Genomic DNA, 23524 nt, shown 5'->3' on the forward strand with positions numbered 1-23524 from the left:
TACCGCGGCAACGCTCCAAATCTCGCGAGAGGAGGACCCGGAGGAGCTGCAGGTAAGAGCTCCTGGGTCCTCTCTCTCTCCCCTGCCGGCTGCCAGCAATGTGCCTGCAGACCGGGGAGGGAGATCTCTGATCTCCCCTCCGGTCCGCAGGCACATTGCAGGGCTGGCACTTGGGCAATGCCAGCCCTGCATTAGCCGGCAGGCTCCCACACCCCTGGGCGGCCCGGTACCGTTTGATCCACGGACCGGTACCGGTCCGCGGCCCGGGGGTTGGGGAACACTGCCCTAGGTGATCCTCCAGCATCCACTTACCTGCAAGGCTTCACACGCCAGCTCTACTGTCAGGGTCTTCGTGATAAACTCCACACAGAGCTGGAAAAGAGAGCAGTGTGTGCAACGTTCTGTTAGACAGGTAAGTGACGCAGAATTACAAAGGTAGATACACTGGGTATTACATTCTAAGAAGTCAAAACTTAAAATTTAGGATCAAAATACTCGAACTGGAAAAAAGTCAGCTATGCTTTAAGTTCGGCTACTTTGGCCTTAAATTTAACATTCATCTTGAATTCTTACTTTAGTGAATAACCCTGGTAATTTTACTGAATTGATTAAGTCCAGAAAGATCAAAGACTCAGATGGTCCTGCCAGGGATTCAACTAGCAGCTGCAGCACTAACCACTTAGCCATCACACTACTTTAGCCAAATTACCTGACTGATCAGTAAACTCTGCTGGTATATAAGAGGTCTAGAGCCGCGTTTAGGAGGATAAGAGATGCAGAGAGAATGTAAGGTCTCACCGCAACCCATTGATTTGCCAATAAAAGCTGCTTTTAATAGAGTGGATTATTAATTTGTTTCTTCACTTCCACTAAACACATCTAATACCCTATAAACACAGCCCATCGGTAATCAATGCATGAAGTGGTCAGGGTTTATGTCCTCCCTTTGGGATGCTCCCTTTTAAAAACTTTGTGTCACTGGTTATGGGATTTCCGTTCCCAACGTGCCCTCCCATTGTGACTACATATCTTCCAATGGTGGGATTTATGAAAAAGTAGCCGAACGCTCTCCAGTCTCAAAAACACTGGCATGAATCACTGACAACTAAAAACAGAGAACAAACAGGGTTATTCACTCAAGTCAAAACTCAAAGTTCATTTCAGATTTAAGGTCAAAATAACCTTAATAAAGTTAGCTCTTCTGTCAGTTTAGCTACTCTGTCCTTTATTGTTAAATTTACTGCAGATTCTAAAATCTCTGAAAATCCAATTTAATCCCAGCGACCTGGGGATCGATGAATTACACTACATGCGCAACGGCTCCTCAAGCATTGTCTTCTAAAATGATGGACTTTAGTATGGAATGGGCCCTGTATCACTCTCCTGGGCTAGTGACTAAACCCGCAGGGTAAAACCCGACTAGTCTTCACCGAAAAATTATAATATTTAGAAAAGATGCAGAGTGGGGCTTCTGCCAGTCTTTTCCAGCATGTTCGGAGTCCACCATGTGACAACCAGTGTCTGAAATACATTGAACTCTGTGCTCGGAGAGTCTCCTAGAAAGAGGTGGGAGGAGAATCCGGAATATTTCTAATAGGGAAGTTGGGTGCTTTCCCTGCTGCACACAACGCAAGGACTTCCCCAAGGATCTTCCCTGCATGCGGTTAAATTTAGCCCAGTCATGTCAGGAGGGGAGTGAGTCAGACAGGCGCTGTGTGAGCGTGTAAATTGCTTAATCACACACACACAGTATGACACAGGGCCCGTTGGCCTCACATGGATAGAGAGCCCAGTCTGTTATCCCCAGCTCATCATTTCAAACGTAGCATGTTTTCACAATAACCCTTTACCAGACAAAAACACAGAGACGGGTTCTTGGACAAATGAGACACTGGAAATAGAATTGCTGAAAATATTCCCCCTGCAGGCAGGCATGGCTGTGTGATCGATAATGTCTGGTTTTCCTAGAGTCTGCATTGAAATAGTGCAATGTTAAGTAGACTATATAGTGACTCTCAAACTAGTCCTCAAGAAGCAACGAGTGCTGGTATTACCGACATCCTCACTGGGACAGAACTTCATAGACCTGGGCATTTGTTTTCGAAAAGAAAATTCAAACAAAAAACGTCTCATTCGTCCGAATTGTTAATCTCCCAATGGCACAACGGAAGAATGAATTAACAAACTAATCACAAGACGAACAAAATTCTTCAATTTATTCCTTAATTCCTTATGTGGGAATTCCACATTTAACAGTGCCACATTACTGAGCTGTAGTGTTTAGCAGATAGCTCCTTAATTTGTTAAATATGGTAATCCCACATAACCGTGCCAAATTAGGGAGCTGTAGTGTTTAGCCGATAGCTCCTTAATTTGTTAAATATGCTAATCCCACATAACCGTGCCAAATTAGGGAGCGGTAAAAACTATCTATAATTCGGCGCCCTTAAATATAGCAATTCTACATATGGGTACCATATTTTTTTTTAGGGAGTTATCTGCTAAACAGCTGACAGATCAAAATTAAAGGAACACTAAAGTCACCAAGGTAACCTCATCTCACTGAACTGGTCTGGGTGCAGTGTGGATAATGGTGCCGTGCAATAGGTCCATGCTCTGCGGCTTTTTTAAGTGGTTGTGGTGTGGGGCGCTGAGGTAGTTGCTGGGATCACTCTGCACTGACTTTCCAGCTGTGGCAACAATATAGAGCAGCAGGCAGCTGGGATACCATAGAGACTGATCCCAGCAACTACTCACTGGACCCCAGGGACGACGTTCCATTACAGGTCTTCCTTTCATGGTAAGAACAGGGTCACTGGTGGTGGACCCCGCTGTTGGTAAATAAATACATTTATATTATGATTTTTATTTTATGACTTATTAAAACGAGGTGTCTGTGTAGGGATGTAACTATGAATGTGTTTATAAATGCCTGTGTGTAAGTTTATGTACTTTGGATAGGAGGGCTATGTATGAAATGCAGAACAGGATAAACCACAGAATAATTCCCAACTTCCTAAATTACAGACTATATCTCATAAAAAAACAAATTAAAATAAAAAAATATACAATTGTATTTATTTGGAGGGTGACGTGGAGCACCCTCTGTGTTTTGAACAAATGTTTGTCTGCAAACAAACAGAAGAGGACTCTCCCTGGGGCCTAATGCCTCATCTCATGTGATAAGGCTGCAATAGGCTACAGTGGTTATGGTGGTTGGAGGGTTAAGGGTATAATCTATTATTACAGGGCGGTTTAAACCAGCTGCAATGGGCTACAGTGGTTATGGTGGATGGAGGGTTAAGGTTATAATCTATTGTTACAGGGCGGTTTAAACCAGCTGCAATAGGCTACAGTGGTTATGGTGGTTGGAGGGTTAAGGGTATAATATATAGTTACAGGGCTGTTTAAACCAGCTGCAATAGGCTACAGTGGTTATGGTGGTAGGAGGGTTAAGGTTATAATCTATTGTTACCGGGCTGTTTAAACCAGCTGCAATAGGCTACAGTGGTTATGGTGGATGGAGGGTTAAGGGTATAATCTGTAGTTACAGGGCGGTTTAAACCAGCTGCAATGGACTATTGTGGTTATGGTGGTTGGAGGGTTAAGGGTATAATCTGTAGTTACAGGGCTGTATAAACCAGCTGCAATAGGCTACAGTGGTTATGGTGGTTGGAGGGTTAAGGTTATAATCTATTGTTACAGGGCGGTTTAAACCAGCTGCAATAGGCTACAGTGGTTATGGTGGATGGAGGGTTAAGGTTATAATCTATTGTTACAGGGCGGTTTAAACCAGCTGCAATAGGCTACAGTGGTTATGGTGGTTGGAGGGTTAAGGGTATAATATATAGTTACAGGGCTGTTTAAACCAGCTGCAATAGGCTACAGTGGTTATGGTGGTAGGAGGGTTAAGGTTATAATCTATTGTTACCGGGCTGTTTAAACCAGCTGCAATAGGCTACAGTGGTTATGGTGGATGGAGGGTTAAGGGTATAATCTGTAGTTACAGGGCGGTTTAAACCAGCTGCAATGGACTATTGTGGTTATGGTGGTTGGAGGGTTAAGGGTATAATCTTTAGTTACAGGGCTGTATAAACCAGCTGCAATAGGCTACAGTGGTTATGGTGGTTGGAGGGTTAAGGTTATAATCTATTGTTTGTTACAGGGCGGTTTAAACCAGCTGCAATAGGCTACAGTGGTTATGGTGGATGGAGGGTTAAGGTTATAATCTATTGTTACAGGGCGGTTTAAACCAGCTGCAATAGGCTACAGTGGTTATGGTGGTTGGAGGGTTAAGGGTATAATATATAGTTACAGGGCTGTTTAAACCAGCTGCAATAGGCTACAGTGGTTATGGTGGATGGAGGGTTAAGGGTATAATCTGTAGTTACAGGGCTGTATAAACCAGCTGCAATGGACTATAGTGGTTATGGTGGTTGGGTATACTCTATAGTTAAAGGGCTGTATAAACCAGCTGCAATAGGCTACAGTGGTTATGGTGGTTGGAGGGTTAAGGGTATAATCTGTAGTTACAGGGCTGTATAAACCAGCTGCAATAGGCTACAGTGGTTATGGTGGTTGGAGGGTTAAGGGTATAATCTGTAGTTACAGGGCTGTATAAACCAGCTGCATTGTACTATAGTGGTTATGGAGGTTGGAGGGTTAAGGGTATAATCTGTAGTTACAGGGCTGTATAAACCAGCTGCAATGGACTATAGTGGTTATGGTGGTTGGGTATACTCTATAGTTACAGGACTGTATAAACCAGCTGCAATAGGCTACAGTGGTTATGGTGGTTGGAGGGTTAGGGTATAATCTGTAGTTACAGGGCTGTATAAACCAGCTGTACCTCTCTCTCAGCCTATTTCAATATATCACAAAGTTTGTAAAGTACAATGGAAGTGGCCGGTGATTTATACACATCAATAAACAGTGTTCAGGACAAGCAGAACACATGCTATAGATTCTCTATGTATATCATTACACTAAACGGCTCACTGTAATGACAAACAGCTGGGAGGGAAGGGTGATCTCAGGCAAGCAGGAATTCCTTTCCTCAAATCTTCAAAGCCGCTCTGATCTCTGCCTGACCCCTTAGAAGACATCCGGGAGTGAGAATTACACCCAGAAGGCAAACCATGAGGTCACTGCAACAGGATGGATTTGCTTAGGCCTTTGTGAACAGAGTAAAAAGAAAAAAATAAGTTAAAGGGACACTACTGGTACCATAACCACTACAGCTCATTAATTACAGCTTATTGTATTATTACAGCTCATTAATTATAGCTTATTGTATTATAACAGCTCATTAATTATAGCTTATTGTATTATTACAGCTTATTGTATTATTACAGCTTATTGTATTATTACAGCTTATTCTATTATTACAGCTTATTAATAACATCTACATTACAATTATTGAAATTTTTGTAGCGCCAAATTTCACAGCGCTTTACAATAGTATTAAAGGGGACTTTGACAGCAAATGAGTATTGCAGATTTTGACAGGAGAATATAGCTGTATTATTACAGTTCATTGGATCAGAACAGCTCATTGTATCAGTACAGCGCATTATATCATAACAGCGCACCGAATCATTACAGCTCATTGTATTATAACAGCTCATTGTATCATAACTCATTGTATTATAAGAGCTCATCGTATCAGAACAGCTCATTGTATCATTACAGCTCATTGTATCATTACAGCTCATTGTATCATTACAGCTCATTATATTATTACAGCTCATTGTATCATTACAGCTCATTGTATCATTACAGCTCATTGTAGCATTACAGCTCATTGTAGCATTACAGCTCATTGTAGCATTACAGCTCATTGTAGCATTACAGCTCATAATATTATTACAGCTCATAATATTATTACAGCTCATTGTATCATTACAGCTCATTGTATCATTACAGCTCATTGTATCATTACAGCTCATTGTATCATTACAGCTCATTGTATCATTACAGCTCATTATATTATTACAGCTCATTGTATCATTACAGCTCATTGTATCATTACAGCTCATTGTAGCATTACAGCTCATTGTAGCATTACAGCTCATTGTAGCATTACAGCTCATTGTAGCATTACAGCTCATTATATTATTACAGCTCATAATATTATTACAGCTCATAATATTATTACAGCTCATTGTATCATTACAGCTCATTGTAGCATTACAGCTCATTGTAGCATTACAGCTCATTGTAGCATTACAGCTCATTATATTATTACAGCTCATAATATTATTACAGCTCATTGTAGCATTACAGCTCATTATATTATTACAGCTCATAATATTATTACAGCTCATAATATTATTACAGCTCATTGTAGCATTACAGCTCATAGTAGCATTACAGCTCATTGTAGCATTACAGCTCATTATATTATTACGGCTCATAATATTATTACAGCTCATTGTAGCATTACAGCTCATTGTAGCATTACAGCTCATTGTTTTTATTTATTTATAAACTATTTTACCAGGATGGATACATTGAGATTTCTCTTGTTTTCAGGTATGTCCTGGGTCCACAAAACATTGCATTGATTCAATAGGGTAGAATTATTGTAGTAGTTATTAGCAAAAGTTTTTTTTATCAAACCAGTTTCAGTCAATCATTCATTTCGAACCCCCTTAGTTTTTCATTATCCAGAGAAAATATAGGTTTGGGGCTGCAGATGTGAATGTTTTTTGCCATTACAGGGGTCTCATAGTTTGGCAGAACATATAACAGGCATTTAAAACCAGCTCCAGACAGTCATTACACTCTGACTACCAAAGGGTTAACATGTAGAAATCTGTCTTGTAAATATTTATGAAGATTGTGTTTCTCATCTGTGGAATTTATAAATTTCTCACGAATCCCTGGTTCCCAGTCATTTCCTACACAATGTGTTAGAGACAAGGTCCCATGAGAATCACAGAGGAACTGTCAGTGTGCAGCTATCCTGAACCATGCGCAGAGCTGACAATCCATGAGGTGCTCCGAGCTAGCGTTGATCACAGCTTGTTAAATTCTAATGGTGATAAAACCCAAGATATTATATATGTTCAGCTTTAAACGATGGAATCTGCCTTTGAAGTCTGACTGTATGTCTTCTACAACCAGTTTGAAGATGGCTAAACATGTGGCTGACATCACAGTCTGGTATCCGTAACAAGCGGGATGGATAATGAGGAGTGATACAGAGTATTATCACAAGCTACATTTAATGGCAGGGGCCCTGTATTGGATTCCCTGGGCTGCCTGTATCTCATTTACAATGTGCAGGGAAACAACAAATGTTACGCGATATAAGAAAATGGTGGTTCATACACCTCCTAGCATTTCAAATGGACAAAGAGGAACATTTACATTTTAAGTGTGACTGGGGGGTGGGTTGGGGTGTGTGGCCAGGGCGGGGCTGTTCAGAGAAATTTTAGGTGACTTAATAATAAAAATTTATACAACTAATTTAGAAGAAAAACAATGTATCTTATTAACACTGATTTCTGAACACATTATTGCATTACTGGGAGTATTATTGCTGAGGAGTTCTGTTATACACTCAGACACATTACTGGGAGTATTATTGATGTGGAGCTCTGTTATACACTCAGACACATTACTGGGAGTATTATTGCTGTGGAGCTCTGTTATACACTCAGACACATTGCTGGGAGTATTATTGCTGTGGAGCTCTGTTATACAGTCAGACACATTACTGGGAGTATTATTGCTGTGGGCCTCTGTTATACACTGAGACACATTACTGGGAGTATTATTGCTGAGGAGTTCTGTTATACACTCAGACACATTACTGGGAGTATTATTGCTGTGGAGCTCTGTTATACACTCAGACACATTACTGGGAGTATTATTGCTGAGGAGTTCTGTTATACACTCAGACATATTACTGGGAGTATTATTGCTGTGGGGCTCCGTTATACACTCAGTCACATTACTGGGAGTATTATTGCTGTGGGGCTCTGTTATACACTCAGACACATTACTGGGAGTATTATTGCTGTGGAGCTCTGTTATACACTCAGACATATTACTGGGAGTATTATTGCTGTGGGGCTCCGTTATACACTCAGTCACATTACTGGGAGTATTATTGCTGTGGGGCTCTGTTATACACTCAGACACATTACTGGGAGTATTATTGCTGTGGGGCTCTGTTATACACTCAGACACATTACTGGGAGTATTATTGCTGTGGAGCTCTGTTATACACTCAGTCACATTACTGGGAGTATTATTGCTGTGGGGCTCTGTTACACACTCAGACACATTACTGGGAGCATTATTGCTGTGGAGCTCTGTTATACACTCAGACATATTACTGGGAGTATTATTGCTGTGGGGCTCCGTTATACACTCAGTCACATTACTGGGAGTATTATTGCTGTGGGGCTCTGTTATACACTCAGACACATTACTGGGAGTATTATTGCTGTGGAGCTCTGTTATACACTCAGTCACATTACTGGGAGTATTATTGCTGTGGGGCTCTGTTATACACTCAGACACATTACTGGGAGCATTATTGCTGTGGAGCTCTGTTATACACTCAGACACATTACTGGGAGTATTATTGCTGTGGGGCTCTGTTATACACTGAGACACATTACTGGGAGTATTATTGCTGTGGAGCTCTGTTATACACTCAGACACATTACTGGGAGTATTATTGCTGTGGAGCTCTGTTATCCACTCAGACATATTACTGGGAGTATTATTGCTGAGGAGTTCTGTTATACACTCAGACACATTACTGGGAGTATTATTGCTGAGGAGTTCTGTTATACACTCAGACACATTACTGGGAGTATTATTGCTGTGGAGTTCTGTTATACACTCAGACACATTACTGGGAGTATTATTGCTGTGGAGCTCTGTTATACACTCAGACAAATTACTGGGAGTATTATTGCTGAGGAGTTCTGTTATACACTCAGACACATTACTGGGAGTATTATTGCTGAGGAGTTCTGTTATACACTCAGACACATTACTGGGAGTATTATTGATGTGGAGCTCTGTTATACACTCAGACACATTACTGGGAGTATTATTGCTGTGGAGCTCTGTTATACACTCAGACACATTGCTGGGAGTATTATTGCTGTGGAGCTCTGTTATACAGTCAGACACATTACTGGGAGTATTATTGCTGTGGGCCTCTGTTATACACTGAGACACATTACTGGGAGTATTATTGCTGAGGAGTTCTGTTATACACTCAGACACATTACTGGGAGTATTATTGCTGTGGAGCTCTGTTATACACTCAGTCACATTACTGGGAGTATTATTGCTGTGGGGCTCTGTTATACACTCAGACACATTGCTGGGAGTATTATTGCTGTGGAGCTCTGTTATACAGTCAGACACATTACTGGGAGTATTATTGCTGTGGGCCTCTGTTATACACTGAGACACATTACTGGGAGTATTATTGCTGAGGAGTTCTGTTATACACTCAGACACATTACTGGGAGTATTATTGCTGTGGAGCTCTGTTATACACTCAGACACATTACTGGGAGTATTATTGCTGAGGAGTTCTGTTATACACTCAGACACATTACTGGGAGTGTTATTGCTGTGTAGTTCTGTGATACACTCAGACACATTACTGAGAGTATTATTGCTGTGGGGCTCTGTTATACACTCAGACACATTACTGGGAGCATTATTGCTGTGGAGTTCTGTTATACACTCAGACACATTGCTCGGAGTATTATTGCTGTGGAGCTCTGTTATACAGTCAGACACATTACTGGGAGTATTATTGCTGTGGGCCTCTGTTATACACTGAGACACATTACTGGGAGTATTATTGCTGTGGAGTTCTGTTATACACTCAGACACATTACTGGGAGTATTATTGATGTGGAGCTCTGTTATACACTCAGACACATTACTGGGAGTATTATTGCTGCGGAGCTCTGTTATACACTCAGACACATTCCTGGGAGTATTATTGCTGTGGAGCTCTGTTATACAGTCAGACACATTACTGGGAGTATTATTGCTGTGGGCCTCTGTTATACACTGAGACACATTACTGGGAGTATTATTGCTGAGGAGTTCTGTTATACACTCAGACACATTACTGTGAGTATTATTACTGTGGAGCTCTGTTATACCCTCAGACACATTACTGGGAGTATTATTGATGTGGAGCTCTGTTATACACTCAGACACATTACTGGAAGTATTATTGCTGCGGAGCTCTGTTATACACTCAGACACATTGCTGGGAGTATTATTGCTGTGGAGCTCTGTTATACACTGAGACACATTACTGGGAGTATTATTGCCGAGGAGTTCTGTTATACACTCAGACACATTACTGGGAGTATTATTGCTGTGGAGCTCTGTTATACACTCAGACACATTACTGGGAGTATTATTACTGTGGGGCTCTGTTATATACTCAGACACATTACTGGGAGTATTATTGCTGTGGAGCTCTGTTAAACACTCAGACACATTACTGGGAGTATTATTGCTGTGGAGCTCTGTTAAACACGCAGACACATTACTGGGAGTATTATTGCTGTGGAGAGGTGTTATACACTAAGATGCACCAACAATATGGAGCTCATAGAAAATAGGGACATTAGAATAGAAAGGAGGGACAGAGGGATTTGGGCCAAAAGAGGGACTATCCCTCCTAAATAGGGACACTTGGGAGTTATGGGTTTAGTAATAAAAGAATGGAGAGTCCTGTTTCGCTGATATGCTCGGTGGGATGTATGATGTGGGTGGCGGGTTATGATAATGTCATATATATAGAGCTGTATTCACTTCTAAAACTCTCATACTGATAGAATAAGGGGAGAAAACTCACTATACTCTCACACTGAACAAGCAGGAATGGGCCTTAGCGGGTATTCAGTGTAACTGTCATAGGTAAGACCTGTTTGGTTAAAATGATAGATCTTTAAATTTCGTCTTAATGTTGTTTTAACAGAACTGATCTTTCTAAAAATCCAAATATGTCACCTTATCTCACCTGTCAATCATTCCTGGTAGCTTATTTATTAATCAAATATTTTACCAGAAAGGATACATTGAGATTTCTCTCGTTTTCAGGTATGTCCTGCCATGTGCATTCTGTGCTGAGGTATATTGCCATAGATCTCTTAAACGATTTTAGATTGAATGAAGATTTGACTGTGTCCCTGAGGTTATTCCATAATTGTAGGAAAAGGAGGATCGAGCCACTTTATTTTTGTATTGCGGTATGCTAAATAAAGTGCTAGTACTGGATCGGAGGTTATAGGAGGTGGGAACAGCCGGGGAGAGCATTCTAGTCAGGTAGGGCAGGAGCTTCCCAGAAATGCTCTTATGCACAAGGCTGGAAAGATGAAGAGTGCGTCAGGATTCCAGCAACAGCCAGTTTAGCTCTTTCAACATGTCACAGTGGTGGGTAAAGTAATTACATTCTAGTACAAAGCGGCAGAACAAATTATATAACGTATTAATTCACTTTTCTACTTCTGTAGATTTGGATTTGGAGCACAGCCTCAAGGTTTACTAGCGGAGATTACTGTGTCGTCTGCACACATGTGTACAGTTGAGGCTTTGAGGACGTTAGGCAGGTAATTTATAAATAATGTGAACGTTAGGGGGCCGAGTATGGAGCCTTGGGGAACACCACACATGACCGGGAGAGGGAAGCGCCACCAGAAATGGTCACTTGCGTCGCTGGCATTGCAATGTACAGTCTGCATTCATGACCCTCCCCTTGCCAACACTACAGCTTGCCATCACTTTACTACGGAACATGCGCACTGAGTCAATACAGTGAGCAATGCTGGCAATCAGGAACGAGTCTACTGTACACGGACAATAAGATACGATCTGTCGCTCCCTGCTTTAGGGATGGTTTCAGTGTTTTCCAAACAAGGAGGAAGAGTGAGGGCGCAAGTGTTATAGCTAGCACAACACTAATGGAGCAAAATGTTCGACAAAAAATGCTTTTTAATGTAAAAGAAAAAATGAAATCAGACGCAGGTTCACTTTGAAGTGGTTCTGTCGCTGAACGCATCCTTTTCAGAAGTCAGTTTGAAGTAATATTTGCAACCGATTACCTTAATCTAGCCGAGATACAGTGAGTGGAATTAGGATCTCACCATGGTTTAGTGTTTCTTTGAGTAGAGTCAGTTTGCTTTGAAATGCCGTATCATTCGGGAACTCTCAGGGGTCTTCACTAACAGTGTAACTGGATGAGAATTCAAAGCAAATTCATAATGAATTTCAAATTTAAGGTGAAAAGAGCCAAACTGGAAAAATTCTGTGAGCTATGCGTTTAATTCGGACACTCGGACCTTACATTTTAAATTCACTTTGAATTCTCATTCCAGTATATAAACCTGTACACCAGAACGTATCACAATTCATTATTATTACCCTTTATAAAATGACAACTTATCCTGCAGCACTTTACAGCTTCAAAAAGGGATTTAACAGCTGAGATAAACTATTCAAGCAAAAGGTTGATGAGGATCTTGATCAAAGGATCTTACAATCTAGAGGAGGTGGGATATAAACCACGAGAGGAAATGCTGTATGGGGGGATAGTAACACAAGATGAGAGAGTAGGAATGCAGAAGAGTTGGTCGAATTAACTGGTAGAAAAATTCCAAGCCAGCTAAATGTATAATGTCCTGGTCAATAAACGTCAATTCCTGGTTTTGTGACTAACTCTGCAAGTCCCGTGTGCTGTGACAGGCGACGTTATGCCTCAGGGTTCATGTAATAAAACGATAAGGTTTCATATAAGAATATATTTGTTATGAAGGATCTAGCAGGTCGGCTGCAGACAGTCACGAGCTATGAAACCAGGAAACATGAAGATGTTTCAGATCTGTTTTTATTTTTCGAACTCGTGGTATTGTAAATGTACATATGTTTTCCCGACCAGGGGAACATCTATAATTTAGGTTTCCGTGCATCTTGAGCAAAAAGGTTCTTCCCCTTCATTGTTGCTGCTCAGTCTCACGTATTGAATTTTTTTGGAGGGGCTGACACGTTATGGGTGGCTCTTACCTATCCTGTTACACTTTCCCAGTACTTCTGATTGTCAGAAAAATCCCTAAAGTCTGGTCACTTCTTCAACTTACACAAAGGGGATTATTTGCATCAAGATTCAGTGTGCGGCACACAAACTGATGGGGACTAAATGCCAAAGCCCTTCCCTTTCACGCATGCTCAGTGCTGGGGTAGAAAACCTTCGGCACTCCAGATTTTGTGGACTTCATCTCCCATAATGCTCTTACAACTAGAATGCTGGCATTGCATCAGGGGCCAAAGGTCGCCTACCCCTACTGGTGGCAGGGTCTTGTAGCCCATAAAACAGGGAATATGAACGGGCAAAATTTTAGAGAAACTTCAATAACTTGCCATTCAGTTGGTCTCCACTCAGGTCTTCACTTGTGTTATTATAGAGAGAAACTGTACGTTTACATATAAAAATGGCTTCCACCCATAAAGGCGGTCCGTATCCAAAATACAGCAATCGTTCTGGCCTTCGTTCTTATAGCCCGTTCCCAGCATTAGAGGAAAACTCCAAGAACTGGTTGTAGTGGTTATGGTGCCAGGAGTGCCCTATCGCTGTCTTATTGTATGTGGTCATGGAATATGATGGCGCTATATAAATACCAGTAATAATAATAATAATAACCTTCTGCTTCCGGTCTTCTCTTGCAGGAGATTCTGTTAAGCTCTAAATGAGGTGAGGTCCATGCAGTTCCATTCGGTTCTCAGCCAATGAGCACAGTCCTGGATTGGTCGTGTTTTATTCTCTAGACTGACATCCGGCTTCTCCTGCAGTAGAGTAACAAATGTGGATGCAGGCACCCCAGGTAAGTTTTCAAACCGCACTCCTAGCACTATGACCACTACAGTTTGCTGTAATGACTATACTGCTAATAAATTGCAATCTTTAGGTTTGGATTCCAATATTGTTGAATGGGTAAGGCAGTGGCTGATTGACAGGCAACAGAGGGTTGTAGTCAATGGAGTATATTTGAAGCATAGGCTTGTCACCAGTGGGGTACCTCAGGGATCTGTACTTGGTCCCATTCTCTTTAATATTTTTATTAGTGACATTGCACAAGGTCTTGATGGTAAGGTATGTCTTTTTGCTGATGATACGAAGATATGTAACAGGGTTGATGTTCCAGGCGGGATAAGCCAAATGGCAAATGATTTAGGTAAACTAGAAAAGTGGTCAGAGTTGTGGCAACTGACATTTAATGTGGATAAGTGCAAGATAATGCATCTTGGACGTAAAAACCCAAGGGCAGAGTACAGAATATTTGATAGAGTCCTAACCTTAACATCTGAAGAAAGGGATTTAGGGGTGATTATTTCTGAGGACTTAAAGGTAGGCAGACAATGTAATAGAGCAGCAGGAAATGCTAGCAGAATGCTTGGTTGTATAGGGAGAGGTATTAGCAGTAGAAAGAGGGAAGTGCTCATGCCATTGTACAGAACACTGGTGAGACCTCACTTGGAGTATTGTACGCAGTACTGGAGACTGTATCTTCAGAAGGATATTGATACCTTAGAGAGAGTTCAGAGAAGGGCTACTAAACTGGTTCATGGATTGCAGGATAAAAAACTTACCAGGAAAGGTTAAAGGATCTTAACATGTATAGCTTGGAGGAAAGACGAGACAGGGGGGATATGATAGAAACATTTAAATACATAAAGGGAATCAACACAGGACAGGATGAGACTATATTTAAAAGAAGAAAAACTACCACAACAAGAGGACAGTCTTAAATTAGAGGGGCAAAGGTTTAAATATAATATTCAGAAGTATTACTTTACTGAGAGGGTAGTGGATGCATTGAATAGCCTTCCAGCTGAAGTGGTAGAGGTTAAAACAGTAAAGGAGTTTAAGCATGCGTGGGATAGGCATAAGGCTATCTTAACTATAAGATAAAGCCAGAGACTAATGAAAGTATTTAGAAAATTGGGCAGACTAGATGGGCCTAACGGTTTTTATCTGATGTCAAAGTCTATGTGTGTCCCTTTAAAACAAATGTACATATATATTGCAAAATGTATATGTATACTGCATATACAAACTGAACTTTCATTCTCACACACAATTTCCTCTTTACATCAGACTCTACCTTTGATATTTCCCCATCCAGGGACTGACTAGACTTACTCCCTTCCCCTCAGCTCTAGGTCAGAGCACTTGCAGTGATTAGTCAATTTTTTTGTTAGGAAATCCATAGGGGGCGGGGAGAAGTGAGGGGAAAGAGGTGTGACACCCACACGTTAAGTAAGCTAAATTAGCCTAGAATGTCTAATCTTTCTGCTTTCTGCAGACTTTAAAGGAACACTATAGGGTCAGGAACACAAACATATATTTCTGACCTCATAATGTTAAAAACACTATTTAGCGTCCTGCTAGACAGTGTTTATAACATTATTTAAGGCCCACCTTAAATATAGTAAAATCTTATCTTTATGCCAGTCTGCTGGTGCTAGCTTCACTCCCGATCCAACTCTTTGGCTGACATCATCAGAAGTGATGAACTCAGCCAATCACAATGCTTTCCAACAGGAGAGCATTGGATTGGCCGAGATTGTCAATTCTGATGATTTTAGACATGGAGGCAAGCTGTGGGCAGAGCCTAATGTGACCCTGGCCAATCAGCATCTCCTCATAGAGATGAATTGAATCAATGAATCTCTATGAGGAGAGTTTAGTGTCTTCATGCAGAGGGAGGAGACACTGAAAGTCAGTCACACTGTGCAGCACTACCCCAGAAATCACCTCTAGCAGCCATCTGAAGAGTGACCAATGGAGGCATCACTAGGATGTAATGTAAATACTGCATTTTCTCTGAAAAGATAGTGTTTACAACAAATCGCCTGCAGGGACGGACTATACTCGCCAGAACAAATACATTAAGCTGTAGTTAGTGTCCCTTTCAATATTAAAGTTTGGTGAGAGGCCCGCTGGTTAGGGGATAGCAGGTGATCCTTGGCTCAAAGTGCACACTGGGATTTCAAGCCACAGGTATAACAATGGCCTCCGAGTTATGGTTAATGTGAGGTTATAGAAAGGTTAACCTTTTACTGTAAATAATTTTATTGTGTAAAAACGATTGCACACTGTGTACTTGAAACATGGGATGCATAACTAGCACATAGCAAAAGCAATGCTGTATATAGACTGCTGTTCATGGATACTAAAAAAAATAAAATTATATCAATTTACGTGTACTTATTTGGTCAATGTTTACATAAATATTTTTGGGATAAAACATTTTACAGACTATATTTTCTTGAATCTTATCATAGAAACAGAAATACTATTTTTGTCACAAACCGTAGGAATGACAAAAATAGATACGAAAAAATGGGTCCAATACCCTACAAATGGATATTTGTGAAGAACCTGGTGTTAATTCTGGAATACAGATTCTTAAAAAAGGCCCCAGAATATAAAATCAATGCCTACATATATAAAGTTTGTTTGCGCTATATAAATAAGAACATATATAAAGTGCAGTGGCCAATGATTTGTGCTATACAGGGTGTTGCAAGCTACTACTGCAGCCAATAAAAAGCCATGACTGCTAAGGACTGCGATACCAAACCCCAATAACAAACCGGCTCCGATAATACTAAAGACACCATAACTCATTCGGCAAAAGGTGTAGGCCACACTTTTATTGAACGTTAACATTTTTATTGCCAGCTGGTTCCGCTCAATAAGGCAGCAGGCCTTCCCCCAGGTAATTGCCAAGTGCTTTTGCCCCCTTACTTCTTCGGGTCAGGCACATCTCCCCAATTGTAGCAGCTTGACTTTAACATTGAGCTGGCAAGGCATCTTCCACCGCTGTGACAACAAAAAAAGAAAAACACAAGCAAACAACGAAGATAACAAACAACAAGAACCAAACAAGGTGGGGCTGCATGTATATCAGCTAACCATCCTCCTGCTGCCTGGATTGAAGGGAGTAAGCCCCAATAAAACACATGTACCCAACTAGCGGCCCAGTACAAACCCACCACCCATGCTTTAACCATCACCACTCCAGTCATAAACCACTTTCCCGATTGGTCCTGAGGGTATACTTGTAGAGTATCAGTGTGCTCAGTGCATTCCTTACTAGCTGCTAGCGTGCCGCCATGCAGTTTGACAGACAGAGAGTGGCAGGGGGGTGCCACCATTTACAGTCCCTCTGCAGAGATGAAACAAAAGCAGGAAGTACCTGTATCTTTATTGGCTACATTGCATTCTGCATTATCAGCACTCAGTTACACAATGTGGAAGGGAAGCATTAATCACTCGTTTATTATTATTATTACCATTTATATAGCGCCAACAGATTCCGTAGCGCTTTACAATATTTTGAGAGGGGGGGATGTAACAATAAATAAGACAATTACAAGAAAACTTACAGGAATAATAGGTTGAAGAGGACCCTGCTCAAATGAGCTTACAGTCTATAGGAGGTGGGGTATTAGAAACATTAGGATAGGAAATATCAAGTAGGAGTGAAGCAGAGCTGGAGGAGAGAGCAAAGCACTATCCCATAGGGACAGGTATGTAAGGGAGAGATTACTCTGGGAGGCCATACGCTTTCCTGAAGAGATGGGATTTAAGGCCCTTCTTAAATGATTGAAGACTAGGGGAGAGTCTGATGACAGTAGGCAAGTTATTCCATAGGAGAGGAGCCGCCCGTGAGAAGTCCTGCAAGCGTGAGTTGGCCGTACGGGTGCGAGCAGCGGTCAGGAGGTGGTCGCGGGCAGAGCGGAGGGTACGAGGAGGGGCATACCTCTGGATCAGTGAAGAGATATAAGAGGGGCTGGAATTGTTCAGTGCTTTAAATGTATGGGTTAGCACTTTGAATTGACTCCTATAGGATACAGGGAGCCAATGTAAGGACTGGCAGAGGGGCGAGGTGTGAGAGGACCGACTGGATAGGAAAATCAGTCTAGCTGCAGCATTCATTACAGACTGTAGCGGGGCAGTACGGCTTTTGGGGAGACCAATCAGGAGAGGGTTACAGTAATCCATGCGGGAAATTACTAGAGCATGGACAAGCTCCTTGGTAGCATCTTGCGTAAGAAAGGGGCGGATGCGGGCTATGTTTTTGAGTTGGAACCTACAGGACTTGGCAACAAACTGGATGTGAGACTCAAAGGTGAGACCAGAGTCAAGTATGACGCCAAGACAGCGCGCTTGTAGGGATGGACTTATGTGGATATCACTGACTTGAAGGGAGAGTGAGAGAGGAGGATCAGTATTAGGAGGAGGAAAGACAAGGAGTTCAGTTTTAGAGAGGTTAAGTTTGAGAAAGCGTGACGACATCCAGTCAGAGATGGAAGAGAGGCAAGCAGTGACACGTTGCAGGACGGCCGGGGAGAGGTCCGGTGAGGAGAGGTATATCTGAGTGTCATCAGCGTACAGGTGGTAGTTGAATCCAAAAGAGGCAATAAGTTTTCCAAGAGAGGCAGTATAAAGAGAAAATAGAAGGGGACCAAGGACAGAGCCTTGGGGAACTCCAACCGAGACAGGGCGAGGGGAGGAGGTATCCTTGGAAAAGGAGACACTAAATGAGCGTTGGGAGAGATAGGAGGAAAACCAAGAGAGGACAGAGTCACAGTTTAAATGATGCATTGCCATTCACAGGTCTACTTTCCTTAGTATGTTTATGTATAAATAACATTTTGCCGAGGTGAATGTTCTTCTGGATTGCAAGTCATTCTGGATAACACACCTACAAATGGATCATTAACCAAGTTTCATAGGCGTCTTCAGCATTTCTTCTGTTTCATCTCTCAGACAGGTCACAGCGATGTCCTCGCCTGGTGTCACTGCGGTGGCTAGTGTGACACGGGTGTGACAAGTTCTTTTATATTTTCTTTTCTTCCTCCACCCTGTTTTGGGATTAGACAAATCTTTTTCTTCTCTATCAGTTCTGGTTATTATAAGCCGGGTTTCCGCACCTTCAACCTATCAAGCAGTGATTGTGGGAAGTCAGAGGCTGGGATATGCTGACCGTGCTGGAGCACATCTCTCAATCTTAGTACATTAAACACCCCAAATTCATTCCTAAGGCATTTTCCACACAATCTGCTGATTAGAGACTTAAATTCAAAGTAAGAAAAGCTGCTTTGATGGAAACGTAATTGAAAGTCCAGGAACTCAATTACACTTACAAATATATTATTTGATTAAAACATGTGGATCTCCCATAACCTGACTCAAAGCATGGGGTAGATACCTCCTCACCAGACTCAAAGCATGGGGTAGATACCTCTTCACCAGACTCACAGCATGGGGTAGATACCTCTTCACCAGACTCAAAGCATGGGGTAGATACCTCCTCACCAGACTCAAAGCATGGGGTAGATACCTCCTCACCAGACTCAAAGCATGGGGTAGATACCCTCTTCACCAGACTCAAAGCATGGGGTAGATACCTCTTCACCAGACTCAAAGCATGGGGTAGATGCCCTCTTTACCCGATTCAAGGATGGGGTAGATACCTCTTTACCTGACTCAAAGCATGGGGTAGATACCTCTTTACCTGACTCAAAGCATGGGGTAGATACCTCTTTACCAGACTCAAAGCATGGGGTAGATACCTCCTCACCAGACTCAAAGCATGGGGTAGATACCTCCTCACCAGACTCACAGCATGGGGTAGATACCTCTTCACCAGACTCAAAGCATGGGGTAGATACCTCTTCACCAGACTCAAAGCATGGGGTAGATACCTCCTCACCAGACTCAAAGCATGGGGTAGATACCTCCTCACCAGACTCAAAGCATGGCGTAGATACCTCCTCACCAGACTCAAAGCATGGGGTAGATACCTCTTCACCAGACTCAAAGCATGGGGTAGATACCCTCTTCACCAGACTCACAGCATGGGGTAGATACCTCTTCACCAGACTCAAAGCATGGGGTAGATACCTCTTCACCAGACTCAAAGCATGGGGTAGATGCCCTCTTTACCCGATTCAAGGATGGGGTAGATACCTCTTTACCTGACTCAAAGCATGGGGTAGATACCTCTTTACCAGACTCAAAGCATGGGGTAGATACCTCCTCACCAGACTCAAAGCATGGGGTAGATACCTCTTCACCAGACTCAAAGCATGGGGTAGATACCTCTTTACCTGACTCAAAGCATGGAGTAGATACCTCTTCACCAGACTCAAAGCATGGGGTAGATACCTCTTCACCAGACTCAAAGCATGGGGTAGATACCTCTTTACCTGACTCAAAGCATGGGGTAGATACCCTCTTTACCTGACTCAAAGCATGGGGTAGATACCTCTTTACCTGACTCAAAGCATGGGGTAGATACCTCTTCACCAGACTCAAAGCATGGGGTAGATACCTCTTTACCTGACTCAAAGCATGGGGTAGATACCTCTAGGATAAACCATGGTTTAATTTGCGGCTCATGGTACAAGAAACTGCCGACAGAACAGGAAGAATTTTTTTAAAAGGGCGCACTTTACATGGAACACACACGGGTTAGAAATGGATATTGTGGAAATAAAATCTTTACACAAATAGATTGCAGCACTTAAAATACTTAATCTGTTTCTGAATTAACATTTTGTCAAATAAATCATCTAAGCACCATACAACTCACTCACTCAGTCAGTCTCAGCTTCGAAAGTTCCTTATAACTTCTCTAATTAAAAATAAATAAATCCCACATGGCAAGACAGGCCCTCAGAGCTGACAGTCAGGCAGGCGGATCGCTTAGTTGCAAGCTGCCGAATCTTGCCGATATCATTTTACCCAAGCTGTCCACGTGGCATTCACATGCAGAACTCAGACCGACGTCCATTTCTCCCAATGTTGGAGATATGGGATCTGGGACGGGGTGAGAAGCCCTGCCTCACAGAGCAGTTCTGAAGTTCACTGCACAGTGCAAATCAATCTATTTATCCTGATCTGGGACATTCCTGCAGTGGCCCCAGGTGGACGGGAGAGAACGAATCTAAAAACTGTGGGATAGAACCTTGAATGCGGGATGGTCTCGCCCAACCTTGGACAGGTGAGAGGTATGTAGCCTCTCGCATCCCCAGCCGCACTCAGCCCACTGTGAACCACACCTTGTTTAATCAGTCAGCGTGACACTATAAATATTCTGCGTGTGCCTATAGGAAGCAATAACTTACACGCCAATACAATAGTGTCACTTTTTCTAAGCAAAGAGTCATTTTTCTTACACTGCCGCTACCTATTTATTTCCAAGAATCAGCAGAAAACAATATATTCTGAGATAACGATTTGCCTGTAGCAAGGCAATAGTAAATATAGCCATAGGAGCCAGTGTTTCAGCGTGGAGGCAGCCATCTTGGAATCACAGAACTCCGTTTGAGGCTACAGAAAAAGAAGTGTGGACCGCAGCCAATCAGAATCCCAGTGTGCAGGAACGGGGGATGATGCAATGTTCCCAATGTACCCATGGAAGAACAAATTATCGCTTTCATTTTTTATTTCATGTGTAGTCAGAAAATGCAACAAACAGTTTTGTCTATAAATTCCTTATTTTTCAGTTTCAAGGCCTCAGGCCTGCGCATGATGAGAGACAATATTGTATCAAAAGATGGAGATTTACCAAATTAAACCTAATCACCAAACATTATCCCACAGTAAAACGTGTGAAGGTGAATCAGCATACTGGGAAGAAAAGACATGGTTTGCTGGCAGGAATAAGCTTTGGATCAAAGGAATAATAACTAGTATCCGGGAGGTCTGACAACTTTTGGGTTGGGGGCAAGTAGAAATGGATGGATTTTCTTGCGTAAAACTCATAGATTTGGGGAAATATCCCAGACGGCCAGTTCAGAATAATATTGTGAGCCGCCAAGCACAAAGTCCCTAGCTGCCAACATTCCCAGATTTGCTAGGACAGTCCCACATTTGGGGTTATTGTCCCAGTATTAATAGGTCCTGGGGAATTCTACATTTTAAAATCCGATGACACAAGGACCATGCATAGAGTGCTCCCTGCATGGTCTGCTGGACGGGGCAAGCTGTCAGTAAGCCTGGCCACCCTCTCTAGGGAGTCTAGCCAGGAAGGCTGCACTTTGATGGATGGACCCCACCGTGCAGCCTGCATTCTTGCCTGCCCACCTCCATCCCAGATGGTGGGGAGGGACAATTGGCAAGTATGCTTTGAAACCCAAACAGACTACCCACACATGCCCTGCACAATTCCTTCACTCTGCAGTACTCTGCTAGCAAATATCCTAACGCATCTCCCTCTACTTTTAACCAGAAGAAAGCTAATGCTGCGATGCTGTGGGCCACAGCCCCTCTATACTAGTGGCCATGGAGGCAATTTCTCTCCCTCCCCACCCCCCGAATTGCCAGACTTCCCCTGACCTGTACAGTAAGAGCAATTCAATCAGCCTATGTCCAATGGTTCTCTTAGTTCAAAGACAACTAAACTATCCACATGCCAATGGCATTCAGTGGTGGCTGGGGATAAATCAGAGCTGGACGCAGTCATACATCCCCTTCCTCTGAGATACCATTTTTATCCTATCAGGGAGAAGTGTGCCCAACTTGTACCAGACTCCTCCAGTCCAAAGTCTCCAGCTTACTTGATGCACAGTATGGCATGTATGTTTCCAGTAATCTTATAAAAAAATAATTTAAAAATCATTTGACTCAAAAGCTGCTTAGCCCTCAAACAGTAGACCACATGTGCAATCTGTAATGTTTTAAATGATCTTAATCACGTTTCGTCATTTTATTTCATTATCGTATCAACAGCTGAGCGAATTCTGGCCCCAAGTTTCCTCTCCGTTGCGGACTTCTGTAAAATATTCAATTTTTATTACACGGTGAGGTTTATTGCATAAATGCTAGAATTTGTGGTCAGCTGGAAAGTAGCCAAGCTGGGACTATTGGAGAATTCCTCGAGATCACATTTCTCTGCCCAACGTTTGCAGTTCTATGATCAGTAAATAGTTGAGTGAATATAACTGTGTTTTGCTGCGCTCATTATATCTACGAATTAGCCTCCCAATAAATTGGAAATCTGTTTGTATTGTCCTGCTCTGCTTTGTTCAATTCATCAAGAATTAAAAATAAAGTTTTCTTTGCAAAACACGTTTATGAAAATGCTGATCATTAGTATACATTTAAGATAGAATGCATTAATAAAAGGCAAGCATTGCGATTGTGATCCTCGATGGAAGGAAGTCTTCTCAACAGCTGTGCAAATTTTGGCACCAGAGTCCCTTTTCCGTTCTGCAGTCATTTCCTGTGGCTTTATTAATAGAACACAGTTTGCTTTCATCCCGAGCATAGCGAGAGAAGACAATGGACATTTCGAGAGTAAAAATAGAAGTACAGGGTAAGGGTACACTCACTTAGGGCTTCCAGATCTGCTGTGCTTTCCGGGACAGAAATACCACAAATCAAAAAATTGCTTCCCTGCGGTAAGTAGCATTCACACGCTGCAGGAGGGAAACAAACTGATCC

The 23524-nt window shown here is 42.1% G+C and overlaps 1 protein-coding gene across 1 annotated transcript in view; it reads right to left on the reverse strand.

Annotated features, from left to right (window-relative positions):
• Positions 1–23524, reverse strand: part of BTBD19 (BTB domain containing 19) — a 70215-nt gene that overhangs the window by 17957 nt on the left and 28734 nt on the right. The window contains exon 4 of the mRNA XM_063427709.1: positions 313–372. Coding sequence (XP_063283779.1) covers positions 313–372 — 60 coding nt within the window. The remainder of the gene's footprint in view (positions 1–312; positions 373–23524) is intronic.

This window comes from Pelobates fuscus, chromosome 7 (genome assembly GCF_036172605.1).
Source record: "Pelobates fuscus isolate aPelFus1 chromosome 7, aPelFus1.pri, whole genome shotgun sequence".
Taxonomy (NCBI): domain Eukaryota; kingdom Metazoa; phylum Chordata; class Amphibia; order Anura; family Pelobatidae; genus Pelobates; species Pelobates fuscus.